The sequence below is a fragment of the Pleurodeles waltl genome, chromosome 12 (assembly GCF_031143425.1).
Source record: "Pleurodeles waltl isolate 20211129_DDA chromosome 12, aPleWal1.hap1.20221129, whole genome shotgun sequence".
In the NCBI taxonomy this organism is placed as follows: domain Eukaryota; kingdom Metazoa; phylum Chordata; class Amphibia; order Caudata; family Salamandridae; genus Pleurodeles; species Pleurodeles waltl.
In genome coordinates this window covers 662,040,532-662,059,707 of record NC_090451.1, presented here as the reverse complement: position 1 = coordinate 662,059,707, position 19,176 = coordinate 662,040,532, and the positions used below count along the sequence as shown (strand labels likewise).

Here is a 19,176-nt window from a genome sequence, read left to right as displayed (position 1 = left end):
GCGGGGCCCACCCCGAAGCCTATTGCCACTGCCGCACTGCCCCTTAGGCAACTACGCCTTCGCTGGACACCACGCGCCCATTAAGGCCTCTGTCGCCACGCTACGCAGCAACAATACTGGGCAACAGCAAAACATATATAAGTTATCACCTACGAAATAAACTTCAACAACAAATAATTGGGGCTGTCAGCATGTCTGTTTGGAGGACCCCCTGAAGTACCCCGCGGGCAGACGGGAGCAAGCCGCAGGAAGCCAAAACACACATAAGGCCCGATCAAAGACCATCCCCTCCTACATAGAACTTGCTTAAACAGTGGCAGGCTCACTGAACCAGCGCAAAGAGTCCAGAGGGCGACCCGCGGTACAATAACCTTCAGCAAGCTCCGCCACACCCCACTAATCCCACATCAGACACACACAATGGCTGGCAGGCTTAAATCAGCTAAGAATCAAGATCGTGCAGTGCATGGACCAGTGCTCACTGACCAACAAACAAATCCGACCCTACAATCACTGGAGAGCACACTTACGACTCAATCTGCGCAACTAGAGAAGGTACTACAGGCGATTATGGACACTAAAACGTCCTTGGAAAATAGAATAGATGCAGTATCGCAAGACCTGAACCTACTCAGGGTGGATCACCGCAAACTGTCAGAAAGAGTCAAAACGGCGGAAGAGGGGTTGGCCGAACTATCTCCTACGGCTCAGGACAACCAGAAGCAGATTCAACGCTTGGACGCGGAGCTGAAGGCGCTATGGAGAAGGGCGGAAGAGGCTGAAAGTAGATCGCGCCGAAACAACATCCGTTTCCTGGGATTCCCCGAAAACATGCAGCAACAAAGTATGGACATAACATTAGAACAATGGCTGATTAAGGAGGTTCTTCACAGTCGAAAGGGTACACAGAATTACGGGCAGGCCCCAGCTACCGGGGCAACCTCCCAGGCCACTGATTGCTAGATTCTTAAACTTCCGGGACCGTGATGCAATCCTACAACAGTTTCGCAACAAAGGCCCGCATAAATACGAGGAATCAACTATCAACGCCTACCCCGACTTCACTCAAGAGGTGCAAAGAAAACTTAACTCTTATGTAAAGGTCAAACAACGACTGCGCGAACTCAGCATCAAATACGCTTTACTGTTCCCAGCCAAATTGAGAGTGATATCGGAAGATCGTGTGCACATATTCACCTCTCCGGAAGACGTCTGGACATGGTTACATGCTAATGGGCTTGCACAGATGTGCGACGATGAGGGGAAGGGGGATGAGTGGTCGCTTTCGACGTCAAGGAAGCGCACTAAGAGACGCACAAAGGTTCAACCATCTGCTCAACAAGCAGCTGAGGAAAGAGCAAAAGTCCTGAAGGAAACCCCCCTGCTGACACAAAATAACTTCGAGTTGATAAGGGAGACTCCTGAGATCAGCATAGATTCGGACACAGCTAGCTCTGACTCTACCATGACGGGGGAAATGAAAGGACAGAGGATCACCCCTAGAACAGCGGATGATCTTTGACTCTGATTTACAACATCCAATCCGCTTCAGAACTCGGAGATAACAGGATTAGCAGACGCGGCGGAACCCGGAATGACGCGGGACCCTGAAGCAAGAACACTCTCTAAAACAAAGAGTATCTTTTGCATAAATCTATGATTGTCCAGGGGGGGCCACATCATGGAGGAGGGGGCGACCCCGGGGGGTGGCGAGGGTCCGATGGGACCACAGGCATCAGGGGCACACATAAATAATTGCAGACAGAGTCTGCGGACTGTTGCGAGCCCTATAAATGAACTGCAACAGACCGTCACGATAATACCACCACGGATATCCAGAAGGATACAGGTTTTTTTATATATACACTTGTTAAGTAGTTACATATCAGTTGTTAGGAGAGTGGGGGATTTAATAGGGGGGAGGGTAGAAACATGTTAGTCAAAATGCACACCTTAGTCACATTTCGAATAAGTGAAACCACTGCGAGATGCGAACACAGTAGGCAGCGCTATCATAGGAGCAGCAGGCGGAGAAATAAGGGCAGGTTCACCCCATAACCCCTAATGGCACCACAAACTAAACGCAACAGCAACCAATATGACATAATGACATGGAACGTGAGGGGTATGGGCACGCTGAATAAAAGATCACGAATTTATGCACGCCTTAAGCGACTGGGAATACATATCGCTATCCTCCAAGAGACACACTTAACGGAACCGGTTCTGCTGGAGATACGTGCAAAATGGGGAGGGCAACTGGTAGGCACAACATATTCAGCATTCGCAAGGGGAGTACTGATATGGATCGCAGGAGGCATCCCATTTCACCAAACTGCACATAAAATAGACCCAGGGGGCAGATTCGTAGCAGTGGAAGGCCAGCTAGATGGCAGGCAACTTTCAGTGGTTGGCATATACGCCCCGAATGGTGGCACAGCGGGATTTCTGAGCACACTCACGCCGTCATTGCTAGCAAACCCATTATCCCCGGCTATATGGGGAGGGGACTTTAATAGCATACCGGACCCCGCATTGGATAGATCTAACCCGCAAGGGGGCCCGAGCACGAAGAGGAGCACTACAAGCCCATTGCAACACTGGGCAGGTGACATGAGATTATACGATTTCTGATGGATACAACTACCTGTGGATTCCTCACCTCATGAATACTCCCATGGCGCCAGCATTCGACGGAAATCTTCTTACTAGTCTCTGCACGTCGACGAGGACGTCACTGTCGCCCACGCGACGCCGTCTGACGTCATACAGGCAATAAGAGGTCCTCGACGACGTGCGGACGTCAGTTCCCTTTTTTCTGTGCATTCGAAACGGTTATCTTCGAGGGAGCAACTGTTACTCTTGCGGTTACAGTGTATATCTTGCTGCGTAGTCTTTCGCTGTGGAAATAATGTCGCAGAGAAAGTCTGGATTTAAGCCTTGTCGTGAGTGTGGAGGCAAGATGTCGGTGACGGATCCTCATTCCGATTGCCTTTGGTGTTTGAGTTCCGACCACGACGTCTCGACTTGTGATTCATGTCAGCACATGAATCCAAAGGCTCTTAAAGAACGTGAGGCGAAGCTGTTTATGGCCAAGTCAAAGGAGAAGCATCACAAGAAGTCTTCTCCAAGACATCGGCGTCATCGAGACTCCCGGCGCCGTAGAGAATCTCGGCGTCATTCAAGGGAGGCTCGTTCCAGGTCTCCGGATCGGCGCCGAAGAACATGGGAAGTCAGCCCCACGGTTACGCCGCATCCTTCGACGCCGTTGCCTTCTCCGGCGTCTCCAACTTCACCTGGACAGGCGTCGGTGATTGAGGTATTGGAGCCTCAAGTGTTTTCTCCGGCGCAGACGCCGAGGCCGGCGTCGCCTCCGAGACAGGCACCCCAGTATCCGGCTTTTCCCACCCCTGGAGCCGATAGTTCCGCATTCTTGAATGCGATGTATGCCATCTTCCAACAGATGGCTCCAGGGGGTGCTCCGGCTGGGCCTTTGGCCTTTTCTTTGGGTGATCCTGCGCCTCTTCGGCCGGCACCCTTTATGCCCTTTCTCCCGTTTGGGAACGTGGGCTCGGCGCCAGTGTCGGCGCCGGTGGCCGCTCCGGTGGCTTCGGAAGGATTGGCCCCAGGGATTTCCATCCCGTCGACGTCGAGATTTCGGCCTGTGACTCCGGTGGGCCCATCCGTTTCAACTGCTCTTCAGTCGGCGCCGAAGTTACCTGTGGCGCCGGATGCGGCGTCGGTGGCTTCGGAAGATCGGCGCCGATCTCCGACTTCGGCGGAGGCATTGTCGACTCCGCGGATTGAGCAACGACTACATTCAAGGAGACGTGCTCTCCGGGTACTAGAAGAGCAGGAGTACCAATGAGCCCTAGAGGAAGGAGAGCTAGAGGACTCGGGTGATGGGCTGCGTGGACTGGAGTCGGCCAGTGGGCTGGACACTTCCCCTGAGTGGGACCTTTCGTCCCCGGGGGAATATACTGAGGAGGCTGCTTCCTTTCATGCAGTGGTACGGAAGGCAGCTAGTTTTTTGGACCTGCCTTTGCCGGTAGTGGAGGCGAAACAAAACCTTTTGACAGAGGTGTTACATCCGGCCTCAGCCGCGGCGGAGCCTCTGTTACCTTTTAATGACGCTCTGCTGGATCCGGTTTTAGAGGTGTGGAAGAGGCCGGCATCTTCCCCAGCAGTTCACAGAGCCGCGGCCAGGAGGTATCGGGCGGCTCCAACTGACCCTGGTTTTCTGTCCAGGCACCCTACGCCGGAGAGCTTGGTGGTGCAGGCCTCCTGTTCGTCCAAGTCAGCGCCTGGTTCTTTTCCGACGGTGCCTGGGGACAGAGATTCAAAGAAGCTAGAGGCGCAGTCGAAGAAGATTTTTTCGTCCTGCAGTCTGGCGTTAAAAGCCACCAATGCAACCTGTATCCTGGGGAGGTATATTCATGCTCTGATGGATGACATCTCCTCTTCGTTTACATAGCTTCCCCAGGGTCTTTTGGATCTTGTCTCAAATGCCCAGGCTGCTGCGACCCAAATTATCCAGACGGGACTGGATACCACCGACTCGGTAGCCAGAGCAATGGGCACAACTGTGGTGGCAAGGAGACAGGCCTGGCTCCGTAACTCGGGCTTTTCGGCTGATGTACAGTCCACATTGTTGGATCTCCCGTTTGATGGGGACAAACTGTTTGGGGCTAAGGCTGATTCGGCCTTGGAACGTTTTAAGGAAAGCAGGGCCACGGCTAAGTCGTTAGGGCTCCAAGCTCCTTCTTCCACGGCCTCTTCCAGATTCTTCAGGAGGTTTCGTGGATTTGGGCGTGGCTCTTCCTCCTCTTCCTTTCGGGGAAGATATCAGCAACCTGCCTCTTCCCATCCCTATAGATCTTTCAGGGGGAGAGGTAGGGTCCGCACCAGAGGAGCCTCTCAGCAGCACTCTGCCTCTTCCTCATCCTCTGGCGGGGTGCAGCAGGGGAAGCAGCCTTAGGCTTCCACCATTTCCAACTCACGCCTCTCCTGTAGGGGGAAGATTACAGCATTTTCTCACCAAATGGGAGACTGTTACGTCGGACAATTGGGTTCTCAGTGTTGTGGGAAAAGGCTACACCCTTCCTTTTCGGGAGTTTCCGCCCCTCATCCCGCCCCGCCCTTCGTATTGTTCACAAGAACACCTCCTGTTGCTAGAACAGGAGGTAGAAGTCCTCCTTTTAAAGGGCGCGGTGGAGTTGGTCCCGGAGCAGGAAAGGGGTCAAGGAGTTTACTCAAGGTATTTCCTGATTCCCAAGAAGGATGGTCGTTTGAGACCAATTCTGGACCTGAGGATCTTGAATTGGTTCCTCATGCAGGAAAAGTTCAAGATGCTGACCCTAGCACAGGTGCTTTTGGCGTTGAACATGGAAGACTGGATGGTGTCTGTCGACTTGCAGGATGCTTACTTTCATATCCCGATACTCAAGTCACACAGGAAGTATCTCCGGTTTGTGGTGGGATCGCAACATTATCAGTTTGCGGTCCTTCCGTTTGGTCTTACTTCAGCACCTCGAGTCTTCACGAAGGTGATGTCGGTGGTTGCGGCAGAGCTCAGAAGGAAGGGGATAGCAGTATTCCCTTACTTGGACGACTGGTTGATCAAAGCCAAGTCCCCGGAGCTTGTGTTGCGTCATCTGCAGTCAACAACCCAGTTGTTGTTCGACCTGGGTTTTTCGGTGAACGAGCCCAAATCTCACCTAGAGCCCTCTCAGCGCCTCCTGTTCATAGGGGCAGTACTGGATACAACATTGGGTCGGGCCTTTCCTCCGCCTCAGCGGATTCAAGATATTCAGGATTTGGTTCCAATGTTTCGAAATGGAGCGGTAGTTCCAGTCCTCAAGGTCCTTCGTCTGCTCGGTCTTTTTGCCTCCTGCATTCTGTTGGTCACGCATGCTCGCTGGCACATGAGGGCTCTTCAGTGGTGCCTCCGAAGGCAGTGGTCTCAACACAGAGGGGATCTAGAGGGTACTGTCAAGATCTCCAGAGATGCTGCTGTGGATTTGAAGTGGTGGATTGTAAGCAACAATCTTTCGCAAGGAAAGCCGTTCCAGCAGTCACCACCAGTGGCCACAGTCATAACGGATGCTTCCACTCTAGGGTGGGGAGCTCATCTGGGGGATCTGGAGATCAAAGGTCTTTGGTCTCCAGAGGAACAGATTTTTCACATCAATCTGTTAGAATTACCGGCTGTACGTCTGGCTCTCAAGGCCTTCCTCCCTTCCCTTCGTGGTCAGTCGGTACAGGTCCTAACGGACAATACTACCACGATGTGGTACATAAACAAGCAGGGAGGAGTGGGGTCGTACCTTCTCTGCAGAGAAGCTCTTCGACTATGGTCCTGGGCAAAGGACCATCGGATTTGCTTGATAGCAAACCATCTGGCCGGAGTTTTGAACGTGCGTGCGGACAGTCTCAGTCGCCACTTCTCGGCAGACCATGAGTGGCGTCTCCATCCAGATCAAGTCCGTTTGATCTTCCAGAGGTGGGGGTTTCCTCGGGTAGATCTGTTCGCCACTCGAGAGAACGCGCATTGTCCGTTGTTCTGCAGCCTTCAGTATCCGATGCAGGAAGCGTTGGGGGACGCGTTTCAAATGACCTGGTGCGGCCAGTTGCTTTACGCGTTTCCTCCCATACCCTTGATTCCTCGAGTATTGAGGAAGATTCGCCAAGACCGGGCTCTAGTAATCTTAATAGCTCCGGATTGGCCAAGGAGGGTGTGGTACTCCGACCTTCTCCAACTCTCAATGTGCCCGCCGCTCCGTCTCCCTTTCAGGGCAGACCTCCTCTCGCAGTCGCAGGGGCAGGTTCTACACCCCAACCTCCAGAGTCTGCACCTACATGCCTGGAGATTGAACGGGGCAACCTGAGTTCCTTCTCTCTCCCGCCTGAGGTAGTGGATGTTATATTAGCGGCCAGGCGACACTCCACTAAATCTATCTACGCTAATAGGTGGTCTAAATTTGTTGCGTGGTGTGGAGAGAGGCAGATTGATCCTTTGCATGCTCATCTATCGGACGTTTTGTCTTTTGCTCTATCTCTGGCGCAGAAAGGTTGTGCAGTGGCTACCATTAAAGGTTATTTATCGGCCTTGTCAGCCTTCTTATGTCTTCCAGACCAACCATCTTTATTTAAATCCCCTATTGTTATCAGATTCTTGAAAGGTCTTCTAAATCAATATCCTCCAAAGCCATTCGTTATGCCGCAATGGGATTTGTCCTTAGTCCTGACTTTCCTTATGGGGTCCCCTTTTGAACCTATGCATTCTTGCCCCTTGAGGTATTTGGTTTTAAAAACAGTCTTCCTGATAGCTATAACATCAGCAAGGAGAGTGAGTGAGTTGCAGGCCTTATCAGTAAAACCCCCTTATACAACTTTTTATGGGGATAAGGTGGTGTTGAGGACCAAGGCTGCTTTCCTCCCGAAGGTTGTTTCACCCTTCCATTTGGCTCAGGCAATTACTTTGTCCACGTTCTATCCTCCGCCTCATCCTTCCAAAGAGGAAGAAAGACTGCACCGTCTGGACCCAAAGAGAGCGTTGAGCTTCTTTATCGATAGAACAAAGGATTTCAGGCTGGAGGATCAGCTGTTTATTGGATACGTGGGCAAGAGGAGAGGAAAGGCAGTCCACAAGAGAACACTATCCAGGTGGGTTGTTCTTTGCATTAAAATATGTTACTCTTTGGCAAAGAAGGATCCTCCTGAGGGCATTAGAGTTCATTCCACCAGAGCTAAGTCGGCCACTTCGGCCTTGGCCAGAGGTGTTCCTGTGGTCGACATCTGCAAGGCCGCAACTTGGTCGTCCCTTCACACTTTTGCAAAACATTACTGTTTGGATTCTGAGGTTAGAAGGGACGGCCATTTTGCACGGTCAGTGCTGCAGGATTTCTTGGTTTGACCATTTAGGCACCCACCGCCGGGCGTGGTACTGCTTTGGGACTCTATTCATGAGGTGAGGAATCCACAGGTAGTTGTATCCATCAGAAGAACGAGTTACTTACCTTCGGTAACGACTTTTCTGGTGGATACATTAGCTACCTGTGGATTCCTCACGGTCCCACCCGCCTCCCCGTTGCCTTTCTGGTCTTACCAAGTAATCCTTGAGTGCGCTCCTCTTGGTCTTTGAGGGTGCAATAGATGTATATATAATATATTTATATATATATATGTATATATGTATATATCTTTGTGTATATACTTGGTGTGTGTATATATTTTAAAAGAGAGAGTTTTATATATATATATATATATATATATATATATATATACATATATATATATATATATATATATATATATATATATATATATATATATATATGTACATAAAAAGATTTACAGTTATTCATACAATGTGGCCCGAGCACGAAGAGGAGCACTACAAGCCCATTGCAACACTGGGCAGGTGACATGAGATTATACGATATCTGGCGCATAAGACATCCCCATCAGAGGGAATATTCATTTTATTCACCCCCGCACAAAACATACACCAGAATAGATATACTATGGGGAACGCAAGACATATCTGACCTGATAAATGAGACAGAATATATAGCGAAAACACTGTCAGACCACTCACCGCTGAGAGCAACATTAAACTGGGGTAGGAGTCAAAAGGGGATCTCTACTTGGCGCTTACAAGTAGAAGCGCTACAAGACCCGGCATTTGTAGACACATTGTGCATCACACTACGCCAGTATTGGGACACAAACGACCTTATTGCAAACTCACGGGCGATGGAGTGGGATGCTCATAAAGCGGTGGTCAGAGGCCAGTGTCTCTCCATGGGCTGGGGAGTGAGGCGCACACTGAGCATAGAAATTGCCAAATTAGAAAAGGAACTAAGAATTGCTGAAATAGCAGTGGCAAGGGGCGAAATCCCACACACAGTACTAAAAGCAGTCCGCACAAAATACAACGAAGCAGATAGTAGACTTCGGTGCCATGATTACAATTACTACTTAACGCGCCTGCAATCTGAAGGAGATAGATCTGGGAAAATGCTGGCATGGCTACTACGGGAAGATAGACAACACTCTCCCATTGGCGCTATTAGGATAGATAACAGCACCACGGTCACTACACAAGTAGAGATAAATGGAACGTTCAAAGAGTACTATGGAAAGTTATACTCCAAACGCACCTTCTGCACAGCCGCACAATTTGAGTCTTTCCTGGGGAGCTCCCTCTTACCGCAATTATCCCAAACAGATAGGGACACACTTGAAGCCCCCCTCACTACAGGGGAAATAGACTTAGCTTTGTCGCAGATGCCCAGGAATAAAGCGCCGGGAATAGATGGCCTCCCAATAGAATACTACTCCACATATTCGTCCTGCCTGAGGCCCCAACTGCTGAGAGTGTACGAGGAGGCGTGGGCTACTGAATCACTGCCCCCATCCCAGAGAGAGGCCATGATAGTGGTACTCCCTAAACTGGGGCGGGACCCTACAGATGTCAAATCTTACAGACCACTCTCGTTGTTAAATTTTGATTGCAAAATACTGGGTAAGATTCTGGCAAACAGGCTCGCCCCCATCATACACACCTTAATCCACGATCACCAAAACGGCTTCATTCCGAAGCGTAACACCTTCTTAAATATCCGTAGGGTCCCGAGTGTAATGGGTGATGCCCCCTCTGATGCATATGAAGAAATGGTGCTTTCACTGGATATTGAGAAAGCGTTTGATACACTGGAATGGGACTTCCTCCTGGCCACAATGAGGCAGATGGGAAAAGGCCCTAATTATATGCGTTGGGTCCGCACACTATACTCAAATCCAAGTGCCAGAGTGAAAACGGGGGGAGTGATCTCCGACAGCTTCTCAATCTCCAGGGGCACGAGGCAGGGTTGCCCCTCTCCCCATTATTGTTTGCTATAGCTATGGAGCCGTTAGCGTCTAAAGTACGTACTATGGCAAATGATTGGGGTATACATAGAAACGGAACATACCACGCAATATCGTTATATGCCGATGATGCTCTAATATACACCCGGAAGGGCACGGAGTCATTGCCTTCCATAATGTCACTCCTAGCTGAGTTTGGATCGATATCTGGCTTAGCAGTAAACTGGGAAAAATCGTGTGTGTTCCCGCTGATTAGATGGCCACCAGGGAAACAGGAAGAGGCCCCAAGCGGACGCCTGAAATGGTGTTTCGAAACGTTTAAATACCTAGGGGTTCACATATATCATAAAGCAGAGGACCTCAGAGAAGGCAACCTGGGGAGAGCGTTGGCCTCCATAAAGGGCTCCCTACGCTTCTGGAACAAACTACCGCTCTCCCCTCCAGGCAGAGTGGTGGTGGCAAACATGCTGATCCTGCCCAGACTGCTATATTATTTCGCGGCCCTGCCACTCACCCTCCCACGGAGTTTTTTCAGTAATCTGAATACAACGCTGCTACAGCTCATATGGGGAGGCGGAAGAGCGCGTGTAGCTCTACCCACACTGCAGCGACCGGTGTTGTTGGGTGGAATGGGAGCCCCCAACTTTGAAATCTACTACGCAGCAGCACAGCTACAGTGGATACAGCAATGGTTTCATAGACCAGCGACAGCCGAATCTGCATGGTTGCAGGCCCGGCTAAAAGGAACCCAACTACTGACATGGCTGTCCGATAAGCATCCCAAAACTGAAATCATGAATCCATTGCTAGCCGTGGCGTGTGCTTGCTGGCGGAGATATGTCCAGAGGGGACATGGAGCACTCCCATACACCCCGCTAATTCCGCTGGACTGTCCCTCGGGGCGGCATAGGATTGAGCCGCACTCATTGTCGCAGTGGCTAGAGGCGGGGATACAGACAGTGGGAGACTGCTTTGAGGACGGCAAACTAATGTTGTTCGAAGCCATCCAGGCCCTCACTGCAGTGAACTCTGGTCAATTCTTAGCATATTATGCAATATGCCACGCAATCAAGAACACGTGGGGAGCTGGCGACCTAGAACCAGAGTCCTCTCCCATAATACATCATATTTTGCAAGGCGACGCACAAATCAAAGCAATATGAAGCCTGTACAAGGCACTCAGTGAATTCCCGGAACCCCACTTGGAGGGGGCCAGGAGAGATGGAACACAGTCCTCCCTGTTCCGATCCCCCTTGAAGACTGGCCGAAAGCACTGTCCTACGCCCGGGGTGTATCAAGGAACCCTAGATTCCGATACACCCAGTTCAATTTCTTACAACAAACGTACCTCTCACCGGCCAGGTTAAAGCGGATGTTTCCAGGCACGGGCCCGACGTGCCCCAGATGCCTGGAGCCATCGGCCCACTTCTATCACATGGTTTGGGACTGTCCTCAAGTGCAAGCAGAATGGGGAAAGGTGGTGAAGGTGACATCAGAATGGACGGGGCTAACGCTGGCAGCAGACCCCAGATCTTATTTACTGGGAGTGAGGTCTGGAGCAAGAAAACATAGACACTTATACAAGTTTGTAGACATGGCCTACGTGATGTACAAAAGATTGATAGCAATGCACTGGAAAGCACCCAATGCCCCTGATCAGAAGATCTGGCACACCCTCACACTTCGCTGGGCCTGCACGGAGCTTCAGGTGCTTAAAAAACTGGCACGGGATGGCCAGCCACACACAGGTTGCGACACTTGGGAAACACTAATAACCAAACTTGAGACAAAAAACGATAATAAACCTCCATGAAGGGGCCGTCAGAGCACATAAACTGAACACACCAGAATCCCTACCAGAAATAACAGTATAGGAGCCCATTGGGATAAGTAAATAGTCAATAGGTATAATCCCCCACACCCCTCAAAGATGCGGCTAATCAGAACGAGGGCAATAGTGATGGAGCGCAGTGGAAGTTAAAGAGGAAGAACTAGCTATATTTCTCGCCTACCTATCCTGAACTCATGTAAGAACGCACTCTGCCACCCATGGGAACTGATTCAATAAAAACCGGAGTACCACAATAGCCGCAAATGGGGCCTCTCTGAGCAGCAACAAAATATAGCACAATGAGCAAAGCAGTGGGAAATAATTTCAGAATGTAATGATTGTAACAAATGTTTCTATAGGTGTGTAAATGGGGGGGGTTTGCTTGGTTCTAAGTAATTTTAATCAGATAAATATGATCCTGTAATAATACCCGCCAACTGATTGTATTGTATATCTGCTATATAAAATCAATTAAAAAAATAAAAAAACTTTTTCCTAACTGCTACCCTCGAAACACTGGTCAATAATGGGGCCCAAAAGCCTATGTTAGATTTAAAAAGGTCTATAGGGGCTTTACCACCTGCTGCATGTTGGGTCGCCCTGACTACTGATTTGTAGTTAATTAAATTGGTTAGGCAGTCCTCATTTACCTCAGTAGTACGAGGCCTATTGTCTACTCCACAATCTACTGGCACATCGTCAGAGTTAAAAATAATAGTAAAATGGTCAACTCAATCTTGTTCACTAACATGACACTCAATAGCTGCTGACATATCATCAGAGAAAAAGGGCTGATTCACCTACCCCCAAAACAGTATATTGTCATTTATCTCAGACGTCATTTCTAAATCCCTCCAGGCCTTGAGGAATTCAAAATAAACAACTTGAAAATCTGCGAATAACACTATGCAATTATATTTTTAGATCCAAAGTTTGTGACGCCTACTGCTCCTATTTAGCAAACTTTCAACTAATAAAGAAGTCATAAATGTGAAATTATTTTCAAGGAACAAATACTCTTGTAAGCCTGCTTCTAACAATCTGCAGTGACTGATAATTCCTAAAAGTTACTTTCATAGTTCATTTTTTGGTACTGTGTCATTTTGTTTTTTGTAAAGTTTTTAAAGCACACTCTGTATGCCAAATGCTGCTTCAGTCCTCACAAAGTTGTTTTATATCTATAAACACTTATGGCTTAGGTGTGTATTTTACTAAAATACCTGTTAATGTTCATTTCTTTATCAGCCTGTGTTAAATCAAAGCATTTTTCCTGAGAAGGAGAACAGTCATCTAGTTTATGACCTGTGCTCTAGTTTCACTGTATTTGTTTTGTTGTGAGCATCTCACAAGGCAAAGGTTTTTAGTGAGTAAATCAGTCTGACAGATTTTTTTTGTGAAGGCGGGTGTGTGTTTTGGCATCTTCCTGCGAGTTACCTACCTTATATAAGTAAACAGAATTAAAAATGCTTCAGGGGGTACGAAGATTTCATTACTTGAGTGGTGAGATGGATTGCAGTGTGTAACATAAAAGGCAGAGTTGTTGGCTGAAAACTAATCAAAGGGCCGGCATGTGACCTGTTAAAGTTGCGAACTTTAAATAAACTGATGCTATAGATCATGAAATGTATCCATCAAGCGGGCGTGCTCATGACAAACTGCAAGCACATAAAACATTAAGTGAGTTCTTTCTCATAAACAAACTTTCCACAGCTGATTTACCAATTGTAACTAAAGATGTGTCCAGATGCTGATAACAGGTGTAAGCATTAACAAGCTAGATGGCACCCATATTGATGAATTTGGTTAGGCGAAGGACTAAGTAAATTGTCAAAGATGCAAACGTGTACTCTAAAAGTTGTACACAGAGATCTCTTAAGCAGGCAAATAAAAGCTGTCGAGTTATATTAGCTTTTAAACATAATAATAATTTTTTAATAGTGTTTACCCATCTCAATGCTTTGTTGTTTCCACTTAAACTATGCAATACAAGCTTTTACATGCGATTATTATGTATCGAATTGCAATTATGTATATTTGTAAGGTTGCATGTTGCACTTTTAAGGCACCAAGCCTTTGAATTTATTCTGATATAATATTTTCTGGATCTCGTCTCGTTCATTCGTCCTTCAAAATTTGCACCTGTGTACCTAAAAGACCTCTTGAAACACAGCAATCATACAGAGTGAGATACAAACATTTTGTTTATAAGCTAAATGTTCTGGTTGTGTGGAAAGGCTTTATAATACGACATTACGAAAAGACTAACACAAAAACCTATCTATCTATACTGTGAGGATTCAAAACCACATATGATGGTCCTGATATGTGGAAATTAATCAGAACATTAAAATGGCGGAATATACAGAATTAAAGATGATAAATGTGAATGTGCATCATTTTCAAAGAGAGGTTCTAATATAGCCTTAGAACCCGCCGTAGCGGACTCTACCGGCTATTAAAGGCCCGCTCCCACGTTCGGCGAGGGCATTTAACAAGGGAAAGGGCCTTTAATAGCCGGTAGAGCCCGCTACGGCGGGTTCTAAGGCTATTAGAACATTCTGCCACTCAGGGCAGAATGTTCTATTTAAAAAAACAAATTGCTCACGGAGCCCGAGGGGATTAAAATCCCTCGGGTTCCGTGAGGCTTTGTTCACAGCTGTTGCTGTGAACAAAGCGAACATTGGAATGTTGGGGCTGCGGGCTTTTACCGGCCTGTAAAAGCCCGCAGCACTCCATTGTCTTCAATGGACATGCCTACATTCCAATGTTCTAATTATGAATATTGGAGATGGTTTTCACAAAGAGTTTTTGAGCAACATCAAATAGAGAGAGAAGCGTGAGTAGAGCACCATGTCACTAAGAACCAATATGGCTACCCACCATATGTAATAAAAATGCAATTACTTTAAGAAAAAAAAAACTCCAACATGTATAGTTGTGGTTGATCCTCAGGACCACCCAGGACCACTCCGCTTTCCGGAGACTCTCTAAAGACCTGGCTGTTCGAGCAGCGATAACCACCCCCTTTGTCCCTAGCGCCTTGAGACCCGCACGGGTGAGTAGCGCGCTTTATAAATGCTAATGATTTGATTTGATTTGAAAGATGTCCAGGTATGTAAGGCTCGCAAGTACATAGTGAATGCCAACATGTTGACAGCTGCAAAGAGTGGTACTCGAGTAATAGTCATTGGCAGCTCATCATAGCTAAATTGTAGGCAGAACCACCCCCAACACGCAGCTCTGGGGACACTGCCAACAACCTGAAATGAAACACTGACCTGCTGTACAAGAGCACTACCACACTTCCTAATCAATCCTGCCATACTCCTGTCAACCATTTGCCATTTTTGTGAATCAGGGATCGAAGAAAATGGAACCGTTTTGTGAGTATACAGGTTAGCAAAAATGTGAGCAAGGTACTGAGAAATGGGAAAATAGAGCTAGACGACTGTCCTGATCTAGTGCATCGGTTTTTACCTTCCAAGTAACAAACATCAGCATATAGTCTTCTGACCTACCATTCCAAATTAACCTCATCCAATACATATCCTAGGCTGGGGTGAACTCTGCCCTCTTACATTTATTGACCCCACAATCAGTAGTTGCATTTATAAGGTGCACACTGCCTACTTGATCAAACATCTACACCTCATACCAGCTTAGAGATTTATCCGGTCAATTCGAAATGCCAGCATAAAACTCTCAGCAGCCCTGCCAACTTCCCCAGCTCCGTGTGTTATATGGTGCTCCAGTCCACGTTTTTTCTTTGAATGCTGGAACTTGTAGTTGTGTTTATTCCATAACAAAGCATGACTATGAGTCACAGAATTTAAATGAAAATATGAAGCCGAGCAGCACATCGCACGTGGAGCTGGGAAACTTGGCAAAAATGCCTCATGCCCTTTCCAGCTCCATAGCACTTGTGTCTGAGCGCATCAACAAAGATTTAGCATTTAAAAGGCACTTCACAAGACAGACAAATCTTTTGGATAATATACCCAGGCTTCTCAACACCACTGAAAGTAACTGGAAGACTGAAACACGAAATCATGAAGTAATTCTAAGGGACCATCCTCGGAGTTCAATTCACTTTTTTTTTTTTTTTTTAAATTACTATTTAGATCTCCTCAACTGGCTGGTGTACCCATAAAACAGTCTCTTTGGAGATGAATAACCTTCTATCCCCGGTTTAATCCATTATTGGAAAGCCCCATCTCCCATTAATAAACAAAGATACACACTATTACCATTGGTAAAAAGTTTGTGCATTTACCTGATGTTATCATTAAATATGCCTAAAGCAGCTAATCAAAGGAATTACTAAAATTTTACAGTACACTTTAAAACATTTGTCTGTTGGCTGTGTCCTAACTTTTTCACCAAAACTACTTTCTTGCGTCATCATTTCACTCTCCGTACATCAGAATGTTCATTGTATGTTTTATCAACTTAATCTTGTCTTGTTTATTTTGCAAAGTTTCAATACCCCGTCCATCAATTTATTTTGTGGTGGTATTTTGCAAAGCAGCCTTGTTTTTCTTTTCGCGTAACATCGCTTCTTTAAATCTTCCTCGCTTTTCCTCCCCACGACTAATATGCGGTGCATTTACCTGCATGTGCCCATTAGTTAAAATACTCAGAATTGCTTATATGTTTATTTGAACAAAAGCATCGTGCACCAGAAAACTAGTGGATTGCTATGTACGTGAGGTGTGAGCAGGCTAGGGGGGAGGGCATTCCCACTTAAAATAACGACGCAACAGGTAAGCAAATCATTTCTCCCTTCCAATTATACTTTGTCTTAAAAACCTAAGACAAAAAAAATCGAAAATGTAATTAATTGCAAAGTTAGGTCACTGTGGCTATGTGCACGCAAGCCTGTGAGAGGCTTGCTGCCGGGCTGGACCTCCCTCCATCCTCCTCGGGCTGCAGGCGCCACGCGAGCCCGGTGCTGAAGGGGCGGCGCGGGCCGGGACACGTCAGCAGCGCGAGAGGCGGGAACCGTGCGCGCGCTAGAGCCTCGCGGGCGAGGGGAGCCGTTGTGGGGGGGAGTGGAACACTCACAGGCCCGTGGTGAACATGCCGACCGTGAAGAGGACGCAGAGGCACGAGAGCAGCGCCATGAAGTCCTCCATGGTCGCGACGTTGCCGGGCAGCGTCCTTCGGGCTCCACCGCTGCTCCGGCGACAGGAAGCTGGAGCGCCGAGGAGGAGAGGCCGCCGCCTCCCGGGTCTGGCCCGCCCCGCCTACTGGGCCACCACGGGCCGCTCCCGCGACGGGCCTATGTCGGAGGCAGTGTACCACACAGGGGGAAATCAAAACAAAACTGAAGCAAAAAAGATTCGCAAGGTGGTGGAACGTACACCAGCGAAAAGTGGCTATAAACATCACCGTATAATTTATATAAACGCAGTTGCAAAACACTGCTATACAAACTATAAACCGTGAAAAATACAAAACCGCTAAATGGAACATGTGGAAATAAAACGAAGCAGCGGTAGTGAACAAACTCGAACATTCTCTAAACCTGCCAGTAATGACGGAAATGGGGGACCTCAAAACTTGCATACAGTGAAAAAAAAACATGAGGTAAAATCTAAATAACTACAATTACAGGGCACAACGAAAAAAAATAACCAAAAAAATAGGAAAGCCATTTGGCCGGGTGTTGTCTGCTTACCTTTTAACTTTGCCATCGTTTTTTTTCTACTGTCGTTTTTTTGTAAAACAGTTGGAGGTGCCGGTGGACCCTCACATAAATAAAACTGAGTTGATTAAAAGTAAAAAAATAAATAAAAAACAAACAAACATTTTTTTGCTCTCAAAAGGTACACGAGATAGTTAGTTTATGGCACTGAAGGGAACTAATTTAGTATGTTGTCCTTTTTGTTAACGGGCATCATGTCATCCTTGGTAGTAAAGGTGGCCAATGGCAGAAGCAGGGTGACCCATTGCCGCACCCTGGTGTGGGTAGAACAAACATAGGCAAAATCAATAGGTCTAACCTTTGGGACCTATTGGCTTTGCCAGTGTTTTTTAGCCTTGCTGCTCAGCATTACTAAAGCAACAAACGGGACGAGTGAGTGAAAGCAGATGACAGAGCAAAGTGAAGCACTGAGGAAGCAAACAGGCGAACAAGAGCAACTTGGAGCAGGCTGAAGAGAACCATACTAGTGTGAAAGCGACTGCTGGAACTACACCAGAGCAATTGCAGCAAAGAGGGCCAAGCGGTGCCTGGGTGACAAGAGAGCAACATGGAGTGCAGGGGGAGAGAGGTACATTTGTATTTCCGTGTAGTGCCTGAAAGTAAAAATAGTGCTCGAGAAGCAAGCAGTAGAAGTATAGCAGCCAGCCAATTAAAGAGCTAGTATAGAGGCTTTACTCCTTCAGAGGGACACATACTTGTTTGACTACCTGAAACACAAATAAGAAGGCAAATGAGATTGACAGGAAAGCTGTCCAATAGTAAGCAATGGGTGGGCGCTAAGTCCCTCTGTTTTTGGTAAGCTCACAGTATGGCGCACAGCATACAGTGGAGGAGTGTCCAGTAGGCAAGACCTAAAATCTGAAAGACACAACAACAGATGAACAACACAATTTGGCTTTCTGCAAGCTTATCATAAAAAATAACATATGGGTAGTTTTATTAAATTCAGTAGGTCTTAGTTAACACTAGCCTTAAAAAGAATAAAATGCTATAATGTGAAACAGTATCTAGGTGTGAAAACTGTCACATTTCGAAATATTCAGTCTCTAAATCTAAAACAGTCCATTTTACCTGAACACCGAAATTCAGCTGGAACAATACAATACAGGTTCCCAACCTGTGGTCCAAGGACCCCCGGGGTCGGCGACTGCTTAGAAAATTAAATCATATTAACAAATTAGGTCCCCAGCTTTCAGTAATGACTCATTGGGGAAATCCTGGATTCAAATAATGATTCAGTGGGGGGTCCACGGATTCCAATAATGATAAAGTGCAGGTCCACAGAAGTCAAAAGGTTGGAAACCACTGCCCTAGACCAAGCTCAAACAGCAGACAGAGAAGAAAACCACTTATTAAATAATCACCAATAACAGTGCTACTAGGATGGTAGATATTTTGTGGCAAGTATGTGCACTAAGCGAGTGTCCCAAGCCAATGCCATGGTTCATTGAGTTTATTGGCCGCATTCCCATTCCAGCACTCACTTCTTCATTTTAGTGCAAACCAGATGTGTGATATAATCCACTAGTGTTTTCCCTTTCCATGATTTACTAAGCCTACGCTGGCAGTGCCACAGAAAGTGGTAGGTATTAGAGAGGAGGCATGACAACTGCCACTGGGCTCCGTCCAAGGTAGCTTGCTGCCTCAGCTCAGTATCTATTACAGGGGTGGCATGTGTGCTTTAACATCAATCATTATACTAAGCTGTGAGCATGATAAGCTTGCAGACATTGTAGAATGTGATAAAGCGTATATGCAGTGGACT

At 47.2% G+C, this 19,176-nt stretch overlaps 1 protein-coding gene across 1 annotated transcript in view; it reads right to left on the bottom strand.

Moving 5' to 3' along the window:
• Window positions 1-16,953, bottom strand: part of SLC50A1 (solute carrier family 50 member 1) — a 71,696-nt gene extending 54,743 nt beyond the window's left edge. Inside the window, exon 1 of the mRNA XM_069218415.1 lies at window positions 16,769-16,953. Within this exon, the coding sequence (XP_069074516.1) occupies window positions 16,769-16,839 (71 nt within the window). The 5' untranslated portion in view covers window positions 16,840-16,953. The remainder of the gene's footprint in view (window positions 1-16,768) is intronic.
• Window positions 16,954-19,176: the final 2,223 nt, after the last annotated feature.